Here is a 12,216-nt window from a genome sequence, read left to right on the forward strand (position 1 = left end):
GTCTGCTCTATCCTCATATTTCTATACTCACTAGCACGTGGCACTGGGCGTAATCCGGAGATTACTACCTTTGAGGTCCTGCTTATTAATCTCTTTCCTAGCTTCCTAAAATCTGCCTGCAGGACCTCATCCCTCTTTCTACCGATGTCATTGGTACAGATAAGGACCACGACCTCTGGCTGTTCACCCTCCCTCTCCAGAATGCTCTGTAGCCACTCAGTGACATTCTTGACCCTGGCACCAGGTACGCAACATACCATCCTGGGCTCACGTCTGCGGCTACAGAAACACCTGTCTGTTCTCCTAACTATTGAATCCCCTATCACTATTGCTTTCCTGAGTCTTAAATCAAGTCTGCCCTCTCAGGTGGACGCAAAAAATTCCATGGTACTTTTCGAAGAGGAGCAGGGGGGAGTTGTCCTGATATCCTGACTAACATTTATCTCTCAACTAACATCACTAAAAGAGAATCTGGACATGTATCTCATTGCTGATTGTGTGCAAATTGGCTGCCATGTTTCTCTATCATACAACAGTAGCTACACTTCAAAGGTACTTCTTTGGCTGTGACGTGCTTTGGGATGCCCTTGAGGTTTTGAAAGGCTCTATATAAATGCAAGATTTTCTTTATTTCCTTTCAAAAAATTTGGAAAGTAGTGTAAATTTCAACAGCTTTATTGAGGGAGTGTTATACAAGTGTTTGCTTTAAAATGGAGGGGCTCAGTGAGAGCAAGAAAAACAGTATTACACAACTGTGTTGCTTTTGTTTTGTGTTTATAAGATTAAGCTAAGAGGGGGAACGAGGAGAGTCACAGATGGTTGAAGAGAGAATGTATTTTTCTGTGTTAATTGGTCAGTTTTCAAAGACTTGAATTTTGAAGCCAACTAATTATTTAATCTGTGCTTTGTTGACTGTTACAACAGATAACTGCTTACACTGGAGACTGAGGTTCTAACTGCTAGTGTGTGTATATATAGAAGAGAGACAAATAGCATAATTCAAATTTGATTTTTTTTAAATTCAAGCTCAAAAGATTACTTTTAATATTTTTTAGAAAAGTGTATAAAAGTTCAATAAAAAGACGCCTAAACAAAGGGTGGTTATTGAGCTAAATAGAAGTTGTTGTCCCTAAAGCCTAAACATTAAGCAATTTATTAGCTTCTCCAGGTAATCAAAGAACACCTCACACCGATTGTGTTGGAAAGCCCTTTGATTCCAGCCGGTCTGTAGCATGGAGGTAAAGAGCGGCGGATTTTTTGGAAACAAAAAAAAAAGGCTCCAAAGGCAGTCAAGCTTTGGCAACTGAAAAGTTGCGAGGCTTAGATGTCTCAGAAAAGTCAGGAAATGGCAGAGAGAAGCAGCTTTGCACTGGGCCTAGGCCAAAATGCAGAGGATGGTTCAATAAGACAAACCACTGATGTGAGGAAACATAGCATGTTCATTATTTTATATTATGAGAAGACAGGTTGTATTAATTGAAATGTGAAACTGACCATAACTGCTGCTCTGTATGTTCACCTGATGTGTAATAAAGCAGCTTACCCATGCTCCACTTTGAACAACCCGCACAGCTCCAAAAACAGTACAACTTGATTACATCCAGTTTCTAACTTAAGGCACTAGTAAAGAGCTTTTTGTCAGCTTTCTTTATATTGTGCCAATGACCGGGATAACACGTTTGCTGCTGATGACACCCTTAACATTGTAAAAGGACCTCAAGAGGATGGCAGACAAAATTTTCTGGAGAAAAATAAAATAAACTACATAAAGGTTGAAATTAGCTCATTGTGTGGCACTTATACCTATCGGGAAAGACTGAGCAGGCTGGGGCTCTTTTCTCTAGAAAAAAGACTGAGGGGTCACCTGATAGAGGGATTATGAAAGGGTTTGATAGGGTAGACGTAGAGAAGAAGTTTCCACTTGTGGGGGAGACCAGAACTAGGGGCCATAAATATAAGATAGTCACTAATAAATTCAATAGCGAATTCAGGAGAAACTTCTTTACCCAGAGAATGGTTAGATGGTAGAACTCACTACCACAAGGAGTAGTTGAGGCAAATAGCATAGATGCATTTAAGGGGAAGCTAGGCGAAAGGAATAGAAGGACATGTTGATGGGGTTAGATGAAGAAGAGTGGGAGGAGGCTCGTGTGAAGCATAAACACTGGCATGGACCTGTTGGGCTGAATAGCCTGTTTCTGTGCTATACGTTCTATGTAATATCAATGTAAATGGGCGTATGAAAGCATATTCCACATTTACAGTAGCCCAGGCTAAATTTCAACTAATTTGTATAGAACAGTGGTGATCATCAAAAGGGTCTGGGTCCTCTTGTGACCCACCTTCCCTTCATTTGTGGCCCTCAGCAGAGTTCCTGCTCTGGGCTTCTATTCCAGCCTGCCTAATTGTGCCATGTTGACCAAAATGGGATGGAGTGATATTCCCTCTTCTTTTCTTGCTCTCTAGTAAGTGAAACAAAGTACTATTAGCACGCAGGGCTGTTCCAGCATCCATACAGCAACTAAAAGGGCTAGTTTTAACGGAAGTAACAGACCTATAGTTTTCTCCCCCTCCTGCAGAGAAATGACTGGCATCCACTTGACATCTGCCCAAAGTGGAATGATTGAAAGCAACTCATTATGTGGGGAAATTGCAAGCGCAGCCCTCACTCCATGGTACATTGTGCGGCCCTCAACAAAATGTTAGCAAATAAGACTGGTACAAACTAAATTTTCTTTTGTCATATGTGTAATGTGTTGGTGTTAACAGAACACTCCATAGCAGGCCAAAGGCAAATTTATCAAACTTATGAGCATGATGAATATAACTCACTCACATGTGTTAGATTTGAGTGTTATTATTGAGTTGGATAAATTCCACATTCAACATCTTAAGTTGTTCTATAAATAAAAGAATATGAGATTTAGGTACCTCACTGCTCGCTTAACTACCACTTGTGCCCTTTTGCTAATCATGCAATATGAAGAGATAGCAACAGAAGGTATCCAGCATCTCTAACAGTGAAGCAAATGGGCTGCACTGCCCAGTAATGACAGGGAAGGATTTAACAGACGTACCGCGAACTTGGTTAATAACCTTAGTCTTCATTTACTTATAAGATCTAATTAGAAGAGAGATTGTTGTCTTAATCCTTCTCCCATTTTCAGATCTAATTAAAAGTATCAAAGGATTAAGGTGATTAAGGATCCCATGGGAGCCATTTCCAACTCCCTGTTTGTCATTTCAAAGACTAGTGAATTTCCTGTGGTATTGCACAGAGCAGGTCAGAAGATAGGGCCAGTGTACCATGTATTATTCTGCTGCAAAATGTAGCTGTGTGTAATTGCTACACTTTCCAGTTAAAAGCCAATTGTTCTTGGGTAAATTCTCAGGTCAATTAAATGCCAGCCTGGCTTTTCTTTAAATATATATCTTTTTTTTTTAAAAATGTACATAGAATCTACAGCACAGAAACAGGTCATTTGGCCCAATTGGTCTATGCTGCCTCCTCCCACCCATCTCCCATATCCCTCCATTCCCTTCTCCCTCCTGTATGCATCGTCGCCCCTTGAATGTGTCAATGCTGTCTGCTTCATCCACTCCATGTGGCAGCGAGTTCCACATTTTCACCACTCTGTGTAAAGAAATTCTTCCTAAATTCTTTATTTGGCCTCTTATTGGCTATCTTATATTTATGTCCTCTTGTTCTGGACACACCCATAAGTTTTTTTTTAATTCATTCTCATGGACCATTTATTGCCCATGTCTAGTTGCCCTGAGAAGGTGGTGATGAGCATTCTTCCAGAACCACATCAGTTTGATACAACTGAATGGCTTGCTAGGCCACTTCAGAGGGCAGTTAAGAGTCAACCACATTGGTATGGGACTGGAGTCACACATAGGCCAGACCAAGTAGATTACCTAAAGGATATTAGTGAACCAGTTGGGTTCTTACAACAATCCGACATACTCACTTTTACTCAGTGAGCATTTTTAATTCCAGATTTTTTTTTAAACTGAATTAAAATTCTCAAACTGCCATGGTGGGATTTGAACACAAATTCTCTGCATTATTAGTCCAGGCCTCTAGATTCCTAGTCCAGTAACATCGCCATTGCACTACTGGACCCATTTAAGTGGGAACAGTTTTTCCACATCCACCCTATCGAACCCTTTCATAATTTTAAAGACCTCCACCAGGTCTCATCTTAGTCTTCTCTCTTCCAGAGAAAACAGCGCCAGCCTGCTCAATCTTTCCAGATAGTTGCATCTTCTCTATTCTGGTTAAATTTTTCTACACTCGAGACTTCAGCACATAATCTAAGATGATACAGTACAGTATTGAGAGTGCTGCATTGTTGGGAGACCATCATCCGCTTGAGATGTTAAACCAAGGTCCCGCCTGCACTCTAAGGTGGACATAAAAGATCCCACGGCACTATTTGAAGACAAGGAGGGGAGCTTTCCCCAGTGTCTTGGCCAGTATGTATCCCTCAACCAACATCACTAAAACAGATTATCAGGTCATTTATTTCTTTGTTGTTTGTTGGACCTTGCTGTATGCAAATTGGCTGGCGCATTTCCTACATTACAACAGTAACTACACTCAAAAGTACTTCATTGGCTGTAAAGCACTTGGGACGTCCTGAGACGCTAATAGGTGCTATATAAATTCAAGTTTTTTCTTTCTTACACTTTCCCCAGTGCTCCAATGTCCTTTTTATAGTATGGAGACCAGAACTGCACACATTACTCAAAGTGCGGTCCAACCAAGGTTCTATATAAATTTAACATTACCTCCATGTTTTTGTATTCTATTCCTCTGGAAATGAACCCTAGTACTTTATTTATACTCTTTATGGCCACATCAACTGTCTTGCTACTTTTAGCAATTTATGTATCTGTATTCCCAGATCTCTTTGCTCCTCTACCCCATTTAGTTTATATCTTCCAAGGTCTCCTTATTTTGCCTTCCAAAATGAACCACTACACACTTCACTATATTGAATTTCATTTGCCATTTATATGCCCACTCTCCAAACCGGTTTACGTATTCCTGTATTTTGATGCAGTCCTCTACATTACCACCTACGCTACCCCCCCCCCGCCCCCAATTTAGTATCATTTGCAAATTTCTGCAGCATACCTCCAATTATTCAGTCCAAATCATTTACGTTAATGATAAACAAGAGTGGTCCCAGCACGGACCCCTGTGGGGCACCACTTTCTGCCAGACTCGGAAATTTCCCTTGACTCCTATCCTCTATTTTCTGTTGGTAGCCATTTTTCAATCCATTCTGCTACCTGGCCTCCTCACTCCACATGCCTTGGCTGTTGCCATGAGTCTCTTATGTGGCACCTTATCGAAGGCCTTCTGAAAGTCCATGTATACCACATACACTGCATTGCCCTCGTCTACTCTTCCTGTTAAGATTGGTTAAACATGACTTTCCTTTCAGAAATCCATGCTTTTAAAAAAAATTATATTCTTCATCTCTAAATGTTTTGTGACTTGATTTTTTAGCATTTTATCCTCACCTCGTTATTTATCCATGGTGCCTCATTTTTGGCTAATTTGTTCTCATTATTAGTGGAATATATTTCTCCTGAACTCTAAAGAACTCTTCTTTAAATATTGCTCATTGTTCTACCTCTCAAAATTTTTCTCCAATTTACCTTCCTTAGCTGCATCCACATTCCCTTATAATAGGCTTTTTTCCCCCCAATCTATTACTTTGGTCTTTGTACTATCAATATCTTTCTCAATCATCATCTTAAACCTTATTATAGTCTGATCACTGCTTCCAAATGTTCTCCCACGTTTACTTCTTTTAACTCCTCCGGTTCATTTCCCATTACCAGGTCTAACAGTGCTTCCTCCCTTGTTGGGCTGCTTACATATTTGGTCAGAAAGGAGTCTTGTACACACTGTAAAAACTCCATCCCCTTCAACTTCTTTATCCAGACAGTGGTTAGAATGCAGAGCTCACTACCACAAGGAGCAGTTGAGGCACAGATACATTTACGGGGAAGCTAGGTAAACATATGAGGGAGAAAGAAATAGAAGGACATGCTGATAGGGTGAGATGAATAGGGAGGGAGGAAGCTCATGCATAAACACCATCGTGGACTTGTTGGGCCAGTTTATTTGAGGACATGGACTTTCTGCATGGACTTTCAGAAGGCATATGATAAGGTTCTGCAGAAGTGATTATTAGCAAAAATAAGAGCGCACGGAATTGGAGACAACCTTGTGACATGGGTCGGTCATTGGTTGGGAAGTAGGAGACAGAGAGTAAGGATAAAGGGTTCATTCTCTGTTTGGCAGGATGTGACAAATGGTGTTCCCCATAGATCTGTGCAGGGGCCTCAGCTTTTCATCCTCTATATTCCTTCATCCAGTATGTTGTGTGGATGGGAACAGGAAGTTAGAAAGGGACATAGAAAGACTAAGTGAGTAGAAAAAACTATAATAGATGGAGTTCAATATAGGGAAGTGTGAGATCATCTACTAGATCAGGGAAAGACAAATCAAATATTTTCCTAATGGAGATACTAAGAGCTGTGGAGGATCAAAGGGATTTAGCTAGTGGACAGGTTCAAAAAGTAATCAAAAAGGCTAATGGAATGTTGGCCTTTATCTCAAGAGTGCTGGAATTCAAAAGTGAGGAAGTGATGGTTCAGCTGTACAGAGCCTTGGTCAGACCCCATCCGGAGTACTGCATTCAGTTGTGAGCACCTAACCTTAGAAAGGATATGCTGACTGTAGATAGGCCACAATGCAAGTTCACCAGAAAGAGTTAAATTATGAGGACATGCTGCATAAACTAGGCCATGGTTGAGGGGCGATCTAACTGAATTGTTTAAAATGATAAAGGAATATGGGACAAAGGCAGGTAAATGGAGTTGAGGCACTGATCAGCCATGATCTAATTGAATTGACAGGCTCAAGGGGCTGAATGGCCTAGTCCTGTTCCAAGGAGTTGCTAGGTTCCAAGATCCAGGGAATGGGGGCCACATTTTGGCGACCCACGAATTGGCACACTACAATTGATTTCAGCGCCCTTGGACTGCAGGTGGGGTAAATCAACTAGAGAACCCATTGATGATCATGATGGAAAGTACATGTGTGGACATCAGCTGAGGCCAGATATGATACAGTTGTGTTGTCCTCTGCCATCAAATAGCCTGCCAAAACACACATTCTAGGCTCACAAATGAACAACGGCCACCTTGGAAATCTAGCCAAATATCATACTTTTTTTTTTAAAAACACTACTTTTTTTTTAAACTCGCTTCTATTAAATTCAACATCAATTTTCTAACCATGAACAATTATTTGACAGTAATCCTGGATCCATACACAACAGAGGCATGTTAAAATCTTACTATCAGTGCAATTTTTAAGATGTTATACAGTATTCACCCTTGTTGTAAGATGTACAAAATTTAAGCAAATAAAGATTGCTTTACACCAGATCAGCCTTAATTTTTTGTTGCTTCCAGCTTTATAGAAATTCCTTTTTTTCCCCCATAATTTGTGAAGTTGTCTCGAATGGTTGCAATTAAGCAGGTTCCACTATACCTCATATTTAAGTTTATCATATAATATGCAACTCTACAATGAAATTGTTGTAATGGTCTTCTCTCTCAAATGGCCCTTTATCAGATTACCAAAGAAATTGCAAATAGTTTCTCAGAGCACACATTTGATGCAAATGCAATAACCCACAAACAATATTGCTCTAAGTATTTTTAAACTACAAAACTGTAATTTTGTTTTATTTCCTAGCTTCAAAGGATTTACTGAAATGTCGAATTTTTGTACAACTGATGAATTACAATATAAAAACCTGGCTTTGTGAGCCATGCTGAGTTAGCTGATCTCAGTGGGATGGCAGTGTGGATACTACAGTTGGCCTCAACACTCCTGCTTAAGGAGAGGAAAGTCAGCCAGAGTTCCCATTCCTGATAATTATCCAGTAACTCTTTACAAAGTATGGGTAAGTGAATGTCAAGTGAGAACAGGATTAGATTTAATTGCGATATCCTCATGATCAAATAGCCTACCAACCGTCACTGTCTAGGCTCTCGTACAAAGAATGGACATTTGAGCAAGGTACCAGAGGATGAACAGCACCTAAGCAGCTATATTCAAGGCGCAACAACAACAATTTGCATTTATATGGTGCCTTTAACGTAGTAAAACGTCCCAAGGTGCTTCACAGGAGCATTATCAAAAAAAATTTGACACCCAGCCATATAAGGAGATATTAGGGCAGGTGACCAAAAGCTTGGTCAAAGAGGTAGGTTTTAAGGAGCGTCGTAAAGGAAGAGAGAGAGGCGGAGAGGATTAGGGAGGGAATTACAGAGCTTAGGGCCCAGGCAGCTGAAGCCTTGGCCGTCAATGGTGGAACGAAAAAAATCGGGGATGCGCAAGAGGCCAGAATTGGAGGAGCGCAGAGATCTTGGAGGGTTGTAGGGCTCGAGGTTTATAGAGATAGGGAGGGGAGAGGCCATGGAGAGATTTGAAAACAAGGATGAGAATTTTAATATACTCATGAGGAGAAGGAGTATGTCAACTGAGGAACAACAGAAAGTAAATATGTACTTGTAACTCCTATAATCAAACAATGTACTTACATGCCACACCAGATGCTAAGCCATATAGCAATCCACTTCCCTCAGAGTTCTGCTCAAACATCTGAGTCCCTGGTGGTGGACATTTCTCTTGCCTAATGAAGTTGTAAAGTAATGTTTTTACAATTCTGCTAGTATACTGAAGGCTGTGAAAAGAAGAAAAACAAAAAGAAAAAGCTCATCATTATCTATCACTTATAATTTCTATTAGTACATTAAAAATAGGTCAACACTCCAGAGATCTCTCTCACTATATAATGCAAATTTCTGTATCACACTTAATACCGGAGCTAATATGTCTGCAATTTCTTAATTGACCTTCCCATAAAAATATAGTGTTCTAGTCTGAAGCCTGACCTGTAACCTCCTCAAACATTAACTTCAAGAATGCAGAGTAATTATACTTTGCAACATAAAGTCTCACTTTAGCATCATTTAATATTCCTGTCCTTATAAAACAACACATCCTCTGATTTAAGCATAGCTTAAATTACATTTTTTCAGTGAGTGCATCCATCTGAACAACATTCAAAGAAAGAAAGCCTTGCACTTATATCGTGCCAGGACATCCCAAAGCACTTTACAATCCAATGAAGTACTACTTGAAGTGTAGTAACTGTTGTAAGGCAGGAAACACATTACACATTCAGCGGTACACATTCACCCTGAGCATCCTCTTTTAAGGAATACAGGTGCTGTTTGTTACCTGAAGTGTCTTAAGTGAACAATAGTTGATAAATGTCCAAAGTGTGGATCTTTCTCGAAAAAGTATTTTCTTTCCTTTAAGCAATCTGGCCCCTGAAAATGCCGCATTATAACTAGCTGCTCAGAATTGGGTAAGCAGAGTCTGGGATGAATGGATCTTGCGCTCTGTCTCTTACACGCATAATTTTTCCCACCCTCCTTGTGATAAAGTAAGTAGCCTCCACTTCATCATAGTATCATAATAGGTACAGCACAGGAGGTGGCCATTCGGGCCATCATGCCTGTGCCAGCTCTATGAAAGAGCTATCCAATTCATCCCATTCCCCTGCTTTTTCCCTGTATCCCTGTAAATTTTTTCCCTTCAAGTATTTATCTAATTCCCTTTTGAAAGTTACTATTGAATCTGCTTCCACGATCCTCAGGCAGTGCATTCCAGGTCATTACCAGTCATTGAGTAAAAAAAATGTTTCCTCATGTCGCCTCTGGCTCTTTGCCAATCACTTTAAATTAGTGTCCTCTGGTTACCGACCTTTCTGCCACTGGAGACAGTTTGTCCTTATTTATCTAACATAACCATTCATCATCTTTAACACCTCTATCAAATCTCCCCTTAACCTTCTCTGTTCTATGGAGAACAACCCCAGCTTCTCTAATCTCTCCACATAACTGAAGTCCCTCATCCCTGGTACCATTCTAGTAAATCTCTTCTGCACCCTCTCTAAGTCTTTGACATCCTTCCTAAAGTGTGGTGCTCAGAATTGAACACAATACGCCAGCTGAGGTCCAACCAGTGTTTTCTAAAGATTTAGCATAACTTCCTTGCTTTTGTACTCTGTGCCTCTATTAATAAAGCCCAGGATCCCATATGTTTTTTTAAACAACCTTCTCAACTTGTCCTGTCACCTTCAAAGATTTGTGTGCGTGCACGCCCAGGTCTCTCTGTTCCTGCACTCCCTTTAAAATTGTACGATTTAGTCTATATTGCCTCTCCTCATTCTTCCTACCAAAACGTATCACTTCACATTTCTCTGCGTTAAATTTCATCTGCCATGTGTCTGCCCATTTCATCAGTCTGTCTATGTCCTCCTGAAGTCTGTTACTATCATCCACATTGTTCGCTACATTTCAGAGTTTCGTGCCATCTGCAAACTTTGAAATTATATCCTCTATACCCAAGTCCAGGTCATTAATATATATCAAAAAGAGCATTTTGCTCCTCCCAAAATACCATGATTGAGATCAGGAACCTACTGCATAGGAAACTTACCAATGTGCTGTGCTGGTCCCATGTTGTACATAAGAACATAAGAAATAGGAGCAGGAGGCCATTCGGCCCCTTGATTCCCCTAGAGTCCAAAATCTATTGATCTCAGCCTTGAATATATTCAATGACTCAGCATCCACAGCCTCCTGGGGTAGAGGATTCCAAAGATTCACAACCCTCAATGAAGAAATTCCTCCTCATCTCAGTCTTAAATGGCCGACCCATTATTCTGCAACTGTGCCCTTTAGTTCTAGACCCTTCAGCCATGGGAAACAATCTCTCAGAATCTACCCCGTCAAGCCCTCTCATAATCTTGTTTCAGTGACTTCTTATATACATGATGTTGGCCCCCACGATCTTTAGTGGACAGCACATTGCGACTCATGACCTTTAATCAAAGGTTTATTGTCCTTCTTGTAAGAAAAGGGTTAATCAGAGTAGTAGCAGAATTCTACTGCTGACTTGAAGTGATTTGATATTGTCATAATGTTAACTTTTAACCTTTGTTTAAGTAGGGAGGTATGATTCTTAAATTGTAATGTCTTAAAATAACTAATTGATCTTACAATTGTACAGCTATACAGCAATTCTAAGCGTGTGACCACTGAACTTTTGAACTGTGAATTGACCCTTACAGCACCAGCAGTTTTAATATGCTAGGGTGAAGTAATCACCTGATCGAGAATGCTCCTTAATGGGTTAAGCTAATTGAAGACATGCCAGTGCGCACTGATTCCCAAGCTTGAGGAACTGTATTTACTGATATTGCAAGGTTGCCAGTCACCCCTGCAGAAGAAAAACATTTGTAAAAACATGATGTTTTTAATTAAAGTTTATGTAGGAAGGGAGGACCAGGTAGTATGGTCAGTACTGAAGGATATAGAATCAAAGACAAGCTTGTGGTTAACAGATCCTTATTAGTTTCTCCTTATATGGAGTTGTTTTTAAACTTTTGGTTTAACCATGTAATGTAGAGACATGCTAATGGCGATATAGGAGTAAGAGAAAGGTACAAGTAGCAAATTGTAATGAAAATTTGTATTCAACGGCTTTGATCCACCTGAAACTGAGCTCAGAAATTGTAATGCCTTTGAATCAGGGATCGAGCTGGACAGTGGAGTTCAGGTCGAAGATCAGCCATGATCTTCATGAATGGCCGACTCCTGTTCCTATTTCCTATGTTCTTATGTTCTTAATCCCCAATCAGTAAGTGTGACAGGATGCACTACAGCAACTCGCCAAGGCTTCTTCGACAGCACCTCCCAAACCCGCGACCTCTACCACCTAGAAAGACAAGAGCAGCAGGTACATGGGAACAACACCTGCACGTTCCCCTCCAAGTCACACACCATTGGAAATATATCGCTGTTCCTTCATCATCGCTGGGTCGAAATCCTGGAACTCCCTACCTAACAGCACTGTGGGTGAACCTTCACCACACGGACTGCGGCAGTTCAAGAAGGTGGCTCACCACCACCTTCTCAAGGGCAATTAGGGATGGGCAATAAATGCCGGCCTCGCCAGGGACGCCCACATCCCATGAACGAATAACAAAAAAAGTACTATTGCCCAGAATTTGCTCTTAAGATAATGGCGATCCTAACAGG

The 12,216-nt window shown here is 40.6% G+C and overlaps 1 protein-coding gene across 3 annotated transcripts in view; it reads right to left on the bottom strand.

Moving 5' to 3' along the window:
• The window catches only part of dym (dymeclin), a 412,070-nt gene that overhangs the window by 311,190 nt on the left and 88,664 nt on the right, over positions 1 to 12,216 (bottom strand). For all 3 annotated transcript variants that reach the window (XM_067983422.1, XM_067983431.1, XM_067983440.1), the window contains exon 8: positions 8,644 to 8,786. In XM_067983422.1, the coding sequence (XP_067839523.1) occupies positions 8,644 to 8,786 (143 nt within the window). The remainder of the gene's footprint in view (positions 1 to 8,643; positions 8,787 to 12,216) is intronic.

Source organism: Heptranchias perlo, chromosome 1 (assembly GCF_035084215.1).
Source record: "Heptranchias perlo isolate sHepPer1 chromosome 1, sHepPer1.hap1, whole genome shotgun sequence".
Taxonomy (NCBI): Eukaryota; Metazoa; Chordata; class Chondrichthyes; order Hexanchiformes; family Hexanchidae; genus Heptranchias; species Heptranchias perlo.